Source organism: Sorex araneus, chromosome 4 (genome assembly GCF_027595985.1).
Source record: "Sorex araneus isolate mSorAra2 chromosome 4, mSorAra2.pri, whole genome shotgun sequence".
In the NCBI taxonomy this organism is placed as follows: Eukaryota; Metazoa; Chordata; class Mammalia; order Eulipotyphla; family Soricidae; genus Sorex; species Sorex araneus.
In genome coordinates this window covers 176,712,126-176,729,802 of record NC_073305.1, presented here as the reverse complement: position 1 = coordinate 176,729,802, position 17,677 = coordinate 176,712,126, and the positions used below count along the sequence as shown (strand labels likewise).

Genomic DNA, 17,677 nt, shown 5'->3' with positions numbered 1-17,677 from the left:
CCACTTACAACCATTCCCCATCCCACCCCCCACCCATCACCTTCACACGTTTGAGAAATGTTTCTTCTTGGAAGGAAACAGAGGGAGGAACAAAAGTCTTAAGGCTGTAGACATTGTGTCTTGACAGTTTAGAGGAGTTCACATTCTGAATTGAACATGCGAAATTTTAGTAAAAGGTAAAACTGATATATGAATAGTTCTTAATGTTGAGAATAGGAGTGACATAGAGATTCTGCTTATCAGACTGTGGACTTGGAGGTCATTGTTGAACTCTGTCTCAAAACTCAAGAGAAGTGAATTTTGCCACTACAGATTTGTTTGCTTAAAGTAATAGTCATGAGAGATTGAAGCAATAGACATCGCAACAAGTAGGTCATTTACTTAATCATTTACTTTGGGGCTCTATGTTACTTGACTGAACCTAAATCAATGTGTTTTTATTATTCTTAGAAAATATCTTTTATTATTTTTAAGGAAGATATGTATCTTTAAGGAAGATATATATAAAATATATATAAATATATTTTATATATGTCTTGTATTTTGCACCACATGTTTAATCTGCATGACATACACACAAAATGTCAATGTGAGGATAAAGCAGCAGAGCCTGTAGGACAGCAGAGGACTCAGGTAAAGACTTCCAGAGTCTGCCCAATGGACAAAGAAAGGCAGCTGCCCCCAGCAGAGGACATCTGGATCTGGAGTCCACAGGGAGGAGGTCACAACCAAAGATGATTTTAAGGCTTCCAATAGCCCTGAGGAAAGAACTTGCTGAAGAGGCTAATTGCTGTGTAAACCAACTCATTGTGAGGCAGAAAAGGGAGAACTCCCACACATGACTCCAATGACTCAATTCAACCAAGACCCACAAGAGAAGAAATCAGTGAATAGAAAATATAAACAATCGGCAGTTTCGCTCTTAAATTCATTATGTAATCACAAAATAACTAAGTGAGCAGCAATGCAGTGATGGTAATCTCTGCCCTCTCTCTTTGATTTGTTAGTCATGAGCCACTTCCTACACCCCGGCCTGCAGCCACTCCAAAGCATGTAGGAAGGAAGAGACAGGTTCACAAGGCTGGCTGGTGATCAGTTGCCATTTATTCCATTCTCCCCATGCTCCTGTTCCAGTCTCACTAACTCACTAAGCTCCCCATTCCTGCCTCACACTGCCCCTCATTCCCATCTCCTCCTGTCCCCCATGCTAATCTCTCCAAGCTCCTCTTAAAGCCCTGGTCTCACCTCCACCCTCCAAGCACTGGGGGTAGCAACTACACCTAGGTCCAGTAGCACCATCAACATAAAAAGCCCTCCCTTCAGAGGGAAGTGTTTCTAAGACAAAGATCTCCTGCAGCCAGGAGATCTGCTCAAGGGCAAAATACCACCTAGGGGTGTGTTTCTCCTTTCCTTAGACCAACAACCATTTAAACATTCATCTTTATCCTACTTTTTAACAATATTAGTCATTTTGTATGGACACAGTAAGAGCTGCATTAAGCTTGTAGGGTGGCTCTCCTGGGGATATCTATCTATTCAGACTACAGTTCTCAGGCCAGATTAGTCTTTCCTAACCCTAGCAAGTTCCTAATCCAGTTGTTGTTACTCTTTATATCATGACAGAATTTGTCCATGACCGTGCTTATAAGTTATTATGGCACTTGGCCTGACCCATTTTGATACCAGGGTAGCTCACAGCTTGCCCTGGGTCCATCCAGTCCCTCACAGGGACTCTGCTTTGGGAGGTGCTAGGAACTAAGGACAACTGAGGCTTAAGTCCAAAAACAGATGCCCAGGAGTGAAAATATTCAGAGTCAATTAACTCCCAAGTTAGAGAAGCATAGCATTAACTGGCTTCCTGTGTCTATACTATACAAAAAGGACAGTGCTCTGAACTAAACTATGCAAGAGGACATAAGAGAAGGAGAAAAGCAATATTTCACTCACAAATACAAAATCAGAGATTTCTGAGGAATTTGACTTCACAAGTCACAGGTACTGCTTGGGGGGAAAAGTGTGATTAAGTATTTGAGGAAGAGAGCACAGACAAGAGGTTAAAGATAAACACAGATAAATGGGAGTGCCTGAGGCACTGTGATGGGTGTAACAAATGAACCTGAACTCCCTACAACCTGGGAGAAACAACAAACCAATGTCATCCTACAGTTCATAATGGGACTCAAGTATAAATGCACAGGGTTCAGTTCTGTAATATTTTCCAGCAAATTTTCATACAGGGCCTTTTCATTTGTGAAAGGATACTATTCAAATATTTACTGCACACTTTTGCCACAATTTGTCTCCTTTGTGGGCATTTTCTTTTTCTTCTTTTTTACTCTTTTGCTCTATGTCTCTGCCACTTCAGAAATGGCAACAATTAATTGTTTTGTTGTTTAAAGAACAATTTCTACAGGGTGAAGTTTCTTTTTCTTTTTTTTAATGAGGTAATATGAAGCTGAAAGTGGAACTCTTTCTTTAAAATATAACCCAATGCTACCCATATAAAACGATCTAGGATCTGTGCTCTATCAGGATATTCTTGCTTGTTATTAGGGTCTCACCATTCAGAACTGTTGAGCAGATATGCAGGTATGACTGCTAGGTTTGCCCAGTAGAGTAGTTTTATCACTAACAGTTACCGTTGTTGATTGGAATCTTATAGTACTTTTGACGTCGGTGGGCCCCACGGGTGACTTTCGTGAAGCGGGGAGGAGAAAGACAGTCACTTTCTCTCCAACCGCCTCAAACACCCGGGACCCAGGGTTACTGGGTTCTTGTCTCGCTCGCGGAAAAGAATTTCAGGAGTAGACAAGCAGTGAAGTAACAGACTTTATTTAGAAGGTCTTAGGGAAGGAGGAAGGGATAAGTGGAAAAGGAAAACCAGTAGGAGTAACGCGCTCAAGAAAAATACGGGCTCCTCCAAAGATGGAGAGAGCTCTACACACATCCTAGCACTGGACACGAAAGCATGAAAGTACACATCTCAAGGGGGGAGATGCGGGAGACACATGTGCTCAGCCACATGGCACAAGCAGCACATGGGCTCAGGCAGCATATGCGCGCCCTTCCTTTGTTCAAGGTGTCTTTTATAGGGTTTCTTCAACCTGCCCCCACCCACATGGGGTTTCTTTCCAGGTAAAAGTTCGTTGCTAAGGTTACCAGGGAAGTTGGGAGTGGTGATGGCCTTCTTTGGGGAACCTCCTGGGGAGGGGTCTATTATTCTCAGAGTCTGTTGAAGGTCTTATCGGGTGTGGTGCAGTTCCTGTATCCACAGGGTGGGTCAGTCTCAGGATTCTCCTCCCCGGAGACTTTGATGATCTAAGTTTCATTGCCAGGGGCCTTTCCCTATCTACCTGCCTACATCACTTTCAGTGTTAGATACATTTTCCCACCACCACACATATGTGCATTTTCTTTTTAGGTGTTTATGGAACACCTAAAATAAATATTAGGTTTAAGAAATTCATGCGTGGGGCTATAGCGATAAAACAGTGGGTAGGGCGTTTGCCCGACCTGGATTCGATTCAGAATCCCCTGAGCACTGCCAGGAGGGACTCCTGAGTGCAGAGCCAGGAGTATCCTTTGAGCATTGCCAGTTGTCATCCATAAAGCCAAATTAAAAGAGAAAAAAAGAAAGTCATATTCAGTTACTTTTTTAAAATTGAGTCACCCTGAGATACACAGTTGCAAAGTTGTTCATGATTCAGTTTCAGTCATACAATGTTCCAACACCTGTCCTTTCACCAATGTACATTTCTCATCCTGTTCCTAGTTTCCCTCCCGCCTTCTCTCCCAGCCTGCCTCTATGACAGACACTTATCTTCTTTTTCTCTTTCTTGTCCTCTCTCTCTCTTTCCTTTTGGACATTATGGTTTACAATTCAGGTACTGAAAGGTCATCATGTTTATCCCTTTACCTACTTTCAGCACTCAGTTCTTGTCCAGAGTGATCATTTCCAACTAACATGGTCATAGTGGTCCCTTCTTTATCCTAACTGCCTTCCCCCATCACACCTGTGGCAAGCTTCCAAATGCTGGACCAGTTTTCTGTCCCCTGTTCCTATTGTCCTTGGGTATTAGTCTCATATTATTATTATTATTTTTTTTGCTTTTTGAGTCACACCCGGCGATGCACAGGGGTCACTCTTGGCTCATGCACTCAGGAATTACTCCTGGTGGTGCTCAGGGAACCATATGGATGCTGGGATTAGAACCCGGGTTGGCCGCGTGCAAGGCAAACGCCCTACCCACTGTGCTATCACTCCAGCCCCTCATATTATTTTTTTTATATCCCACAAATGAGTGCAACCTTTCTATGTCTGTCCCTTGCACTCTGACTCATTTCACTCAGCATGATATTCTCTATGTCATGATATTCTCTATTGATTTACAAGAAAATTTCATGATTTTGTTTTCCCAAATGACTTCATAATATCCCCTTGCATAGACGTCCCAGTGTTTCTTTATCCAGTTTTCTGTTTTAGAGCACTCGGGTTATTTTCAGATTCTGGCTATTGTGTATAGTGCTGTAATGAACATAGAAGAGCAGATGGATTTTTTTTGGTGGGGGGTCACAGCCAGCGAGGCACAGGGGTTACTCCTGGCTCTGCACTCAGGAATTACTCCTGACGGTACTCAGGGAATCATATGGGATGCTGGGATTCGAACCTGGGTCGGCTGCGTGCAAGGCAAACACCCTACCCACTGTACTATCACTCCAGCCCCGCAGATGGATTTTTTGAAGTATGTTTTTATGAACTACGTATCCTGTTCATGCTTACACTCAGTGACTCCAATATTTCTTACCGATACCCACCACAACTATACCCACATAACTAAAGATTTTTGTTGTAACTTTTGCAAAAAAAAGAAAAGGAGGAAATACCATTCATTTCTGAATAAGATTGTGCTTGATTTAAAACTTTAAATTACTGAAACTAGGCATTAAAGAGAAACACAACTGTTAGAATTTACTCAAGAGGGTAAAGAATTCAACCAGTAGAACCTAAATGCTGCTGCCTCTCGAAGGAAGCCCCCCAGTGCTCGGCTGCCTCAGTTCTCCCTCCTCACTCACCTCCGACAGTGCCCCCTAGGGTCTCTGTTAGTACAGAACAGAAGATGTGCAAATTTGCCCAATCCTGTGATACTGTAGGGTGAGAGTGAGTAATTGAACCAGAGTAAGAGGATTAGTAGCGCTTTTGCAATCAACCTCTATTGTTCACATGCGCGCGTGTGCGCACACACACAACCACACACACACACACACACATTCTTATTTCTTTCCTGCCAGAATTTCAGGACTATAACTAGAATTTCTCCCTTCCTTCTTCACTGACTTAAGCTTCTGACATCTCTTCCTCTCCAGTATCCTAGGACCAAGTCAATCTCTCCTTCCTGCTTTCCTCACCTTCAACCTGCCAAGCTTCCTGTTTTGGCACATTATTCTGTCAAGAATTCTGATTTTCACTGGGCTAGAACTTGATATCCTTGAAAGTTTACCCCAAGGACTAGAGCAATAATATAGTATGTAGGGCATTTGCCTTGCATGAAGTCGACCTGGGTTCAGTCCCCTGTATCCTGTATGGTTCTTTGAGCATCACCCAGAGTAATTACTGAGTGCAGAGCTAGAGGTGACTTCTGAGCATTGCAAGGCGTTGTTTAAAAACCAAAACCAAAAACAAACAAAAAGGTGACCACAAATATCACTCTCCATTGTACATTTCTGACACTTAAAATTTATTAGTCAAGGCTCTCCAGAGAGATTGAAACAAGGGAGACAGGCAGAAGAAAGACTGGGAGAAAAATTTTTAATTAAATGGAAACTAGAGGGGCCAGAGAGATAGTACAGTGGGTAGGGCATTAGTCTTACATGCAGCGAACCCAGGTTCAATCACTGGCATCCTCATATAGTCCCCCGAGCACCACCATGGTATTACAGAGCAAAGAGTATCCCCTGAGTATGCTGGGTGTGATCCAAAAAGCAAAAAATAAATAAATGAATATATAAATAAATAAATAATAAAAAATGGCAACTAGAAACTGCATGGTTTGGCTGGAGGATTCCTTAATGCCTTGGGAGAAAATGCTGGCAAGTACAACTAACTTAGAAGAGAGAGTTGAAGTAGTATTACTACTGAGATTAGATCAATGTGTGCGTAATTGTGTGTGTGTGCATATGTGAGTGTGTGTGTGAGAGAGAGAGAGAGAAAGAGAGAGAGTGAGAGAGGGAGAGAGTGAGTGATCCATTCACATTGAGTTTGGGGGATAATAATAGGCACAGGTGGTTTTGGCCACCTTCCTTTCCCTTCTCACCTCCTGACATCTCTTCTTAACTGCACAGACCTTTGAACCATCACCATTATTTCTTTATGAATTTATTCCTATCCATAAGATTACAGTTTTTTGTTATTACTTGTCCCTCTATCTATATATATACATATATATATATTTTTGCTTTTTGGGTCACACCTGGAAATGCACGGGGTTTATTCCTGGCTCTGCACTCAGGAATCACCCCTGGCGGTGCTCAGGGGACCACATGGGATGCTGGGAATCAAATCCGGGTCGGCCGTGTGCAAGAGGAATGCCCTACACGCTCTGCTATCACTCCAGCCCCATAAAATTTGCATAGACTTCTATCTCAAATGACATACAAACATTAATTTCAAAAGGATTTAAAACCATGATATAAAACCTATATCTATTAAGGAAATTGAAGGAAAAATAGGCAAATCTCTCTACATTATTTACCTCAAAGGAATCTTCAATGAGAACAATCCACTGGCAGAGAACAAAGCAGAAATAAATGGGACTCTAAAACTATAAGCCTTCTGCACTTTGATACAAATTAAGTCCTACGTAAAAGACACCCTACTTATTGGAGAGAAAATATTCACACATCTTACATCTAACAAAGGGCTGATATCCAAGATATATAAAACAGAGTCACAAAGTTCAAACAACAATTATGATGTTTAGAATTATGTGCATGGGAAACCATCACTAACAGTACTATTTATTATTTATTTTTAATTAATTAATTATTTTTTTATTGAATCACTATGTGGAAAATTACAATGCTTTCAGGCTTAAGTCTCAGTTATACAATGCTGAAACAACCATCCCTTCACCAGTGCCCATATTCCACCACCAAAAAAAAAAAAAACCCCAGTATACCTCCAATTTCTCACCCCACCCCCGACCCCCACCTGGGTAACTGATAAATTTCCCTTTACTTTCCCTTTACTTTGGTTACATTCAACATTTCAATAAAAACATCACTATTATTGTTAGGAGTTCCCCAGTAGAGTCAGACCTGCTGTGAAGAGACATGAGGTCACGTGGCCGCAATAGCAGCCACATGGTTTGGGATTTCTGTATTTTAGCAACTAAGTCCAGGGAAATTTCTTCCAGAAATTGGATCATTGCAAGCTTGTATCTCTCATCAGTGGTCCTCATAATATGGTGGTCGCCATGCCCTCCCTCCCTCCCCCCTCCCCGCAAGGAAAAGGCGATAGAGAAAAACCTTTCCCCTCCTGGGCAGGCATGGGGCTGCGGCTTAGTTTTCAGGCTGGAGACATTCTGCAAGGAGCTGCCGGTACCAAAAGCAGTTTAGCTGGCCTCTGGAATCATGCTCGTGCAGCTGCGGTGAGGCCGCACATATGAGGCCCCCAGGATCACATCTGAGCAGAGTGGGGCTGGTGCACCTGAGAGCACCTTTACCCATCACTAACAGTATTATAAATCCACAGAACCTTAAGCAATAAAAAAGGTGGGTTTTTTTTTTTCGCTTTTTGGGTCATACCTGGTGATGCACAGGGGTTACTCCTGACTCATGCACTCAGGAATTACGCCTGGAGGTACTTGGGGAACCATATGGGATGCTGAGAATCAAACCCTGGTCGGGCGTGTGCAAGGCAAATACCCTGCCCACTGTGCTATCGCTCCAGCCCAATAAAAAAGGTTTGAAAAATACAAACAACCTAGTAAATGGGGAAAGGAGCTTGTTGGATATCATTGGTTTGTCCTTTCTCCCTTGCCACAGAGTTTGGGCTTATCTGGTAATAATCTCTAAACTATTCTAGACTACATTGGTATGTCCTGCTCCCCTTGCCACTAGGAGCTTAGTTATATCAGTCACACCCATCAAAGTGCTCCCAAGTCACTTCCATTCCTTTGTTTATCTGTAACCACTTCTACCAGTTTATCTGCTCTTCCTCTAATCAAACTCTGTTAATTTGTAAGGTCAGACCTTGCTAGTACAGTGTACTTGTATTGTAAGTTAATACTGCCTTTCTCCACTCCTTATGTCTTTTGAATAGTTTACTTTAAAACAATATCCTTTTTGTATGGACAAAGAAAGACGATTGTTAATATGCTTTGGTAACATGGGATTTAATTGGCTTCAAATATTATTCACTCCCGGGCATCTGCTTTCTCAACTTAAGCCTCAGCTGCCCTTACTTCCTAGCACCCCCAAAAGCAGGGTCCTGATGAGGGACGGGATGGACCCAGGGCAAGCGGTGAGTTATGTGCTACCCTGGCATCGAGATGGGCCTGACCAAAGCGCCTAATGCTTAACTATATGTTAAGAGATTTGTCATGGACATGTCATGTCATGATCCAAAAGCAATGACGAGACTAAGACCCTGCTAGGGATAGGAAAGACTAATCTGGCCTGAGCACTGTAGTCTGAGATCGAGGTGACCCCAGGAGAACAATTCTATAAGCTTAATGCATTTCTTTCTATGTCCATACAAAATGATTAATAATATTAATACTTACATGTTAGTTGGTCAAGGAGAGGAGAAACACACCCATGGGATTCCGCTCTTGGGCGGGTGTCCTGCTGAAAGAGTATCTGTCCTAGAAGGAGCATCCCCTGAGGGATATAACTTTACCCCCTATTGATTGCAACCATACCTATGTGTAAGCCACAACCCCTCATTCTTGGGGATTTAACTAGGCTGTGAGAGTGGGCTGGGGTCGAGTCCCAGAGCTAGTTCTAGGGCCAGTCCTGGGGTCTATTCCCGGCCAGTCCCAGTGCGAGTCCCAGAGCGAGATCTGGAGAAGCTAGACCAACATCCAGATCCAGAGGAGAAGGAGAATGAAGTAGCATGGGGGGCGGGGAAGAAGCAGAGAGAGAGACGGAAGTGTGTAGAGAGGAGATTGGAATAAACTGCGATTGAGACCAACCGGCTTGGCTCTGTTTCTTCCTTCCCCTGCTTCATCATCGCTATCAACCTCCCTGGGGTGGGGAAGCGGCTAGAGACTACCGAACGCGGGTGGCGGGAGAATCAGTGCCGCTGCCCTGTGCCCTGTGCCCAGCGCGGTGTGGTGCCCGCTTTCTTTTTCTTTTTTGTGTTTTTACACAGGAGCTAAATAGATATTTTCTAAAAAAACACATATGGTTGGCCAACAGGCATACAAAAGAGTGTTCATCATCACTAGTTACAAGGAGAACACATCAAAACAATGTTGAGATGACACCTCACAATAGAGAGAATAGCCTATATTTAAAAAAATGATAATTACTGGCAGAATGTGTTGGAAAAGAATCATTTCTAACTGAAGGAGGGAACAACTATCTGTTTGACCCTCTATGGGAAATCGATTGAAGACCTCAAAATATTAAGAACAAAACTTTCAATCTGACCCAGCAATTCCATTCCTGGTCATTTATCTCCAAAAGACTAAAACATTGATTCAAAAGGATATATGCGGGGCTGGAGCGGTAGCACAGCGGGTAGGGCATCTGCCTTGCACGCAACCGACCTGGGTTTGATTCCCAGCATCCCATAGGGTCCCCTGAGCACCGCCGGGGGTAGTTCTTGAGTGCAGAGCCAGGAGTGACCCCTGTGCATCGCCGGGTGTGACCCAAAAATAAAAAAAAAGGATATATGCACTCCTATGCTCATCACAACACTATTTACATTTGGAAGTAGGACTGCCCAATAACAAATGAGTAGATAATGAAATTGTAAATACACACATGGAGTGCTACTTGGCTATCAGGAAAGATGAAATCTTGCAGTTTGTTTCGACTTGAATAACATTGGAGCAATGGTATGCTAAGTGAGGTGAGTCAGAAAAAAATAGGGGCAAATACAAGATAATTTTGCTCCAAGATTTATACTCCACAGATGTGCAGGAGATTAGACAATTCCCAATGGCGACAAACTCTGAGATGCTATCAACAGAATTGGGAACCGAAGGTGCAAAGGGTGGTGGGAAGGGGCCGGAGTGATAGCACAGTAGGTAGGGCATTTGCATTCAGCTGACCTGGGTTCAATCCCCGGCATCCCATATGCTCCCCTAAGCACCGCCAGGAATAATTCCTAAGTGCAGAGCCAGGAGTAACGCCTAAGCATTGCCGGATGTGACCCAAAAAGCAAAAAAAAAAAAAAAAAAAAAAAAAGTGTGGAACATGGAGACAGGCAAAGACCCTATCTTGCAAAGCGGTCCTGAAGCGAGGCCCCTCGGAAGGAAGAATATAGGCAAAGTTGGCAAGAACAGGGTGTCAGCACCAGGTGTCTAGCTTCAAGCACCACTCGACCTTCTAGTCACATACACCTAAAACACAGAAGCTGTCACGTATGCTTAGCATGTCATCCTAACCACAGCATCTTGCCTTGATTGGGATTGGACTGGGCATAGCAAGCAGAGAAGGAAAGGTAACAGGCCAATGATGCTAAACTTTACATGGTTGGACCTTCCTGTCAGCCGAGACCTTCTATAAAATATGTGTGTATTTGGCAATTAAGTGAACAGCCATCAGCTGCTCCTGGAGGTGTTCCTCCACTGACCCATCATCCTTCACCCCAAGTCTGCGGGGACCTGGTGCCAACAGGCACCTTGGAGAAAAACTGTTCCCCAACAGGAAAGGTCTGGAGGATAATGTGCAGGGAAGTGACAACCTAAGTGGGGGGAAGGGTTGTAATTGCACTGCAAGTAAAAAAAATTATTTTATCAGTATTACTGTAGACTAATTTGGAAGTTGGACTGTATTCAGTAATAATCAGTATTACTGTAGACTAATTTGGAAGTAGGACTGCCCAGTAACAGATGAGTGGATAATGAAATTGTAAATACACACATGGAGTGCTACTTGGCTATCAGGAAAGATAAAATCTTGCAGTTTGTTTCAACTTAGATAACATTGAAGCAATGGTATGCTAAGTGAGGTGAGTCAGAGGAAATACTGGTAGCATAGGAAATACTGGTCCTGCCTCCAGAAAGGAAAAGAAATCTGTGGGATCATGCCTGTGAGTTCAAGTTCCTCCAGAAGGGAGGCTCCCCTCACTCTCCGAACCAGGTGCCAGGCCCGTCCCTGGAAGTCAGGGCCCTGGGGAATCTGGTAAGGGAGATCCCAGCACCGTTGTGCCCAGTACTCCACTGCCCTTGCCTGACCCCTGCTCAGATTCCACAGGACCTGCTCTGTTGCTCTACCCCAGCAGGCTCCCAGCCCAGGGTGAGCTGGACTCAGGGACCTATGCAGACTAAAGCCATTTCCCAACACCTTTATGTTTGTTGTGGCTGTCTCCAGGAGGTGATGGCCCTGCCCTGTAATCCTGCTCTTTAGAAAGAGGTGAAGAGCTCCCATCAGCTCCCAGCTACCCCCAATTTTTCCAAAAGGGTTCTTTGATTAGCGAAAGGACTGAGCTCATTGGAATAGAAACAACCACCCACACCCACACACCCCCCCACATACACACAGCACACACACTCACACCCACCCACACCCACCTACACCCACCCACACCCACACACACGCACACACACAGAGTTTTCATTTTAAGTTTTTAAATCAAAACTGGGTTAGAGTCGAGACAGCCAACAGCTTCTCCAGCCCCTTTCAGGAAAGCTTGCATGTGTTCCCCTGAGGAAAAGTCCGAATCATTGAAGAGATGCGTGTAAAAGAGACAGTGAGATGGGGTTCCAAGAGTGCAAGTGGGTGAGGAATGAAAAAACAGCACCTATGGCCCAGTGAGGCTCACAAAGAGCCTTTCAAAAAGAGTAGGTGGGGAGGGAAACGCTCCTCAGGGCTGGGAAGGGCCTGCATCATTTTCGGCACCCAGCCCGACCCAGGCTTGTCCCTGGCATGCCCCGTGGCCGGTACTGCAGGCACCTGGCTCCTGCTTTCGTGGCTGATAGTCTCTGCGGTGGGTGGTGAGTCCTGGGCTAGAATCGGGTGGAGAGGAGGGCTGGAAGGAGCCCGGGGCGGGTGGAGGGCGCTGGGGCATCTGATCTGTCTGAACCTGGCAGCCTGTGACTGCCACCGCCCCCTGGAGTCCTCTGTGGGAGCAAAGGGTGGGACAACAGGACCAAGGCCAGGCAAGGAGAAGCCGCGGAAGGGAGAGACTGGAAATGCTGCAGGAGCCCCCGGGCTCAAGACCAGTGGCACTGGGCCAGAGACCCTCAGACACACCTACACCAGAGTGCTCCCACCCACTCGCAGACTTGTTGGGGGCCGGGTAGGGACGGGGCGGCAGCAGAGTGAGATCTATGGCAAATCTCCAGTGTGTATATAGTTCCCGCTCTCTACCCCTCTTCACCTGGGCCACTTCCCAAGTGGCAGCTGCAAGGTGCTGGTGCTTCCTTCTTTAGCTCGTCTTCTGGCCCTTGCGGACACCATAAAGGCCCCTGGCCCCATTATTGTTTATTTATATCTTTTCCTTTCTATTTTACTGTGAGATAGACCTGTCCCCAGGTTGCTTCCCATCACTCCCACTCCATCCCCCAGGCACTCTCCTCCTCCTCCTCCTCCTCCTCCTCCTCCTCCTCCTCCTCCTCCTCCTCCTCCTCTCCTCCTCCTCCTCTCCTCCTCCTCCTCCTCCTTCTTCTCCGCCTCCTCCTTCTCCTTCTTTCTTCTTCTTTTGTTTCTTCTTCTGTTTTTTCTTCTTGGGTCACACCTGGCAATGCTCAGGGGTTACTCCTGGCTCTGCACTCAGGAATTACTCCTGGTAATGCTCAGGGGACCATATGGGATGCTGGGAATTGAACCTGGGTCGGCCACATGCAAGGCAAATGCCTTACCCGCTGTGCTATCAGTCCAGCCCTCCTCCTTCTTTTCCTTCTCCTCCTCCTCCTCCTCCTTCTCCTCCTCCTCCTGCTTCTTATCTCTCTCTCTCCTTTTGTGGCCCTGTTATTGTTATTTGTTGTTTTAAACACTTGATACTATGGCCTGATCCCCTCCCCCAACCCCAATATTTTCCATTTATGCTATGACACTAAAAAAAAAAATTCTTCACAAGGAAGTATTTCATCTTCCCTGATGACTCAACAACCAAAACCTAATGATGTGGGACCTGGGTGAGAGCTAAGTAAGGAGGACTGGCAGCGTCAGGTTGGGCAGCTGCTTGGGTGGTTGCTTGCCTGTCTGGGCAGCTTCTATGTTCCCTGTGGGCTGTTTTCATGGACTGTTGGGTTGGTCTGATCTAAGGACTGGGGTGCGGCTGACAAGCTCTGCACAAGTCCCGCTCTGTGGCCTGGAGAAAAAGAAAAGGGTATAGTATAGGATGGACTGTCACTGTCACTGTCACTGTCATCCCATTGCTCATCGATTTGTTTGAGCGGGCACCAGCAATGTCTCTCATTGAGAGACTCATTGTTACTGTTTTTGGCATATCCAATATGCACGGGTAGCTTGCCAGGCTCTGCCGTGCGGGCTCTATACTCTTGATAGCTTGCTGGGCTCTCCGAGAGGGGCGGAGGAATCGAACTAGGGTCTGCCGCGTGAAAGGCAAACACACAACCGCTGTGCTATCACTCCAGTATAGTATAGGGTAAGGCACTTGTCTTGTACACAACAGACTCAGATTCAGTCCTCACCACCATATATAGTTCCCAAAGCCCCACCAGGACTGATCCCTGAGCACAAAGCCAGGGAAAGTCCTGAGCACAGCTTGGTGTGGCCCAAACTCCCACCCCACCCCTCCCAAAGATTTCAGATTTGTATGTGATCCACTGTTCTGGTTGTCTCTATGTGAAATATTTCAGTAAAGCATTATTTGTATTGATTACCAGTCTGTTTTTCTTCTTGGATCACTTGTCACATGTCATCCCGTTGATCTTTGATTTGCTCGTGCGGGCACCAGTAATGTCTCCATTCATCCCTGTTGTGTGCTAGTGTAGCCCAATGGCATCTGCTTGCTCCAGGAACACGGAGCAGATCTTCTAGGATGGGAATGTTTATTGCCTAACATGGCCTGTATGTGAAGTCTGACTGGAATTCTAATCTGTTACTCATCAAGAGGGCTGGAGTGATAGTACATCGGGCAGGGAGTTTGCCTTGCACGTGGGGACGACTTCTCCGTCCCTCTCAGAGACCCCAGCAAGCTATCAAGAGTATCCTGCTCACATGGCAGAGCCTGGCAAGCTACCCATAGCATTTTCGATATGCCAAAAACAGTAACAACAAGTCTCACAATGGAGACGTTATCAGTGCCCGCTCGAGTAAATCAATGAGCTGGACGACACTGCTACAGTGCCACTCATCCAGAACTTGCCACTTTCATTCTAAATTACACGATGCCTTTCAGGCTTAACCTTGTAGTAGCAAATGCGAGATTTCTTTGTTCTTATAGGTTACTAATGCTTACATATATATCAAAATCAGTGACAAAAATATGGTATTGATGAACAAAATTATAACAGCCTGTCATGATCAAGTGTCCACAACACCCCACTGGTGTCTCTATGTCAATTCTAGTATTGTTATCCCCTCCAATCCCTCTTCCAATACATAACACATTTTCTTTATCCAAACATCTTTCATTGGCACTTGGATTATTTCCATATCCTGACCCTTGTAATTGCTACTATATGAATATAAGAATGTATGTGTTCCTTCTATTAGTGTTTCCATACTCTTTGCATAGATATTTAAGTCTAGAATTGCTGAATCACAGGGTACATCTGTTTTCATCGTTTTGGGAACCATCCACACTGAGTTCCAAAGGATCAGCACTGACCTGATTATCACCTCAGTGCTATCCAGTGGACGTGGGCAGAGGCAACATCAGAAACTTAGAACCTGTTAATTTTAATGGCATGTGGCAAAGACCCATATCCCAAATGAGCATATCAAGACACAGTATAATCAAAATGATAAAATCAAAGACAAGAGAGAATGCTAAAATCAATGATAAAATATACATCATTGAAAGAAATAGAAATAAGACTACAATGAGTTTTCATAAGAGAAGATCTAAAGGTCAGAGAGTGACTGTCATGATATAGTGAAGAGCTGAATAGAAAAGACCTCGAACCAAGAGCTCTACTGAACTAGGAGATCATCATGCATACTGGAAAGAGTGACAAAGAGTTTTGCAGACTGAAAGAGTTAAGGGAATGCATAATCACTAAATCAGTCTTGCAGGAAACCCTGTAGGAACATTTACAAAAGGAAACAAAATTGTACTTGGAAGCAGTAACACTTAAAAAAATGTAATTGTTGGTACTGAGAGATGAAAGAGGTTAAGGTACTTACCTTGTGTGCAGCCAACATGGACTCAATTCCCAGTACCTTCTGGTTCCCTGAGAACCCCTGGGGTTGATCCCTGAACAGAGAAGTATGATTAGCCCCTGAGAATCATTGGGTATGACTCCAAAACTAAAAAAGAAACAATAATACATAGTATGGTGACCAGGGAAATGTCTCAATAGTAGAGCACTTGCCTTGCTAATCTGGGTTTTCCCTTCACAGATACTCGTTCTCTCCACTATACCTTCACCATACCACTTGAGCCCAGTGTTGGGCAACCGTGGTGTGATGTTCAAGATCAGCTGGATGCAGATACTTTTCTTTCCTACGACTGTGAAATGACAATGTCAAAAAAATGAGTGTCCTGGGGAAGATGGTGTCTTACACAGAGCTCTGGAAAGAACAGATTGCAATGTTGAGTGATGCAGGGGACTTGCTCAAGCAACAACTTCTTGACGTGAAAAAGGAAAATTTGATGAACATGGGTAAGTTGGAGAATTTCAAGTCTAGAAGAAAGAAGATTCTAAGGATAAACCCTATATATATATATATATATATATATATATATGTATGTATGTATGTATACACACACATAGTGTTTATACACACATATATACATGTTTGAAATATGTATATATACATACATGTTTAAAATATGATATCTGTTGGACAAGAGAGATAGTACAGCCAGTAAAACTTGCCTTGCATGTGGCCAACCAAAACCCTATCCCTGACACCCCATATTTTCTCCCAGGCCTACCAGGAGTGATCCCTGAATGCACAGCCTAGAACAATCCCTGAGCACCACTGGTTATGACACCCAAAACAACAAATATCTATCTGTATTTATCTATATTTATCTATCTAGGGCTGGAACGATAGCACAGCAGGTAGGGCTTTGCCTTGCACGCGGCAACCCAGGTTCAATTCCCAGTATCCCATATGGTCCCCTGAGCACCACCAGGAGTAATTCCTGAGGGCATGAGCTAGGAGTAACCCTCGTGCATAGTGGTGTGACCCAAAAAGCAAAAAAAAAAAAAAAAAAAAAAGAAAATTATATCTATCTACACACACATATATATACAAACACGTGTATAAAATGTATATATATTTATGTGCATTTATGTATATGTATTATGTATATTATATATACACATATACCTATAGTATCTGTACTCATTTAGAGAGAAAACCATCTTGGTTACGCAAGGCATAAAGGAGGAAGGGTCAGGAATAAGCACCTTTTGGCAGTGGGATAACATTGGATCATTGTTGGTGGGAATGACAAAGATTATACATATCAAGGTACAAATTAAGCCTCTTAAATCTATAATATTGACATATAATGAGGATTTGTGATACTTTTAAATTTCAAAAAAGGTAGCTCAAAGGAGATGACTGAAGCGAAGCATTTATAAAACCAGTGTCTGTCTTCTTCTCCTCAGGGGCAGGCTCTGTCTGCCTGCAGGTAATGTTGACATGTCAGAGAAAACCCGATGGAGACATCTATGGATTCTGGGAGTTTGGCCTTAATGGACACATATTCCTCCTCTGCCCAGAAATTGAAAAATGGGAAATGGTACATCCCAAAACCAAATTTCTGAAAGGAAAGTGGGAGAAAGATGGTGAGATGATCCGGTTCTTAAAGATGATGTCCATGGGAGACTGTAAGAAGTGGCTCAAGGCGTTTGGGGAGCACCTGGACAGAAACGGTAACTATGGGAGAAGGAAGAAGCAGTAGTTCTCTTGAGATGAGATTGACCTTTGCCCTCAGGGTGCGTGTGTGTGTGTGTGTGTGTGTGTGTTCTTTTTAGAGAATTATGGCCATAGTTGTGCTCTACCACATTCCTTTCCCAAATTCTAACATCTCTTCCTCATCTCTCATATTTTTGTCTCTCCCTATAGATACCATACTGACCACAACTTGAGGCTTCATTCTATTTCCTGACATTTCTTCTTACTGTTCCTACTTCTTAGTCACACTTTTATCTATCCTGGTCTATTTCTGGGAATCTCTCCATTCCACCTCAACTGTCAACTCCTGAGAGAACTTCTTTCCTCACCTTCATGTGTCTTTTTTTCCGTCTGTTCAATGAAGAGCAACAGCTGGACATAGCCCCCTGGAGGTGGAACACATTCCATCTTCCCCTTCCTTTCTTAGCATCTCAAGGAGATGCACAGAGCAGGTTAGATT

General features: G+C 44.2%; 1 protein-coding gene and 1 long non-coding RNA gene across 2 annotated transcripts in view; one reads left to right on the top strand and one right to left on the bottom strand.

Annotated features, from left to right (window-relative positions):
• Nucleotides 1-17,583, top strand: part of LOC129404444 (UL16-binding protein 1-like) — a 58,478-nt gene extending 40,895 nt beyond the window's left edge. Inside the window, exons 2-4 of the mRNA XM_055137149.1 lie at nt 15,706-15,968; nt 16,929-17,195; nt 17,389-17,583. Coding sequence (XP_054993124.1) covers nt 15,839-15,968; nt 16,929-17,195; nt 17,389-17,411 — 420 coding nt within the window. The 5' untranslated portion in view covers nt 15,706-15,838 and the 3' untranslated portion in view covers nt 17,412-17,583. The remainder of the gene's footprint in view (nt 1-15,705; nt 15,969-16,928; nt 17,196-17,388) is intronic.
• LOC129404445 (uncharacterized) lies at nt 10,450-17,677 on the bottom strand. Its single transcript, XR_008629874.1, has 3 exons — nt 17,547-17,677; nt 15,490-15,559; nt 10,450-10,571 (listed from the first exon to the last, which is right to left on the bottom strand). It is a non-coding gene; the product is annotated as an uncharacterized LOC129404445 (long non-coding RNA).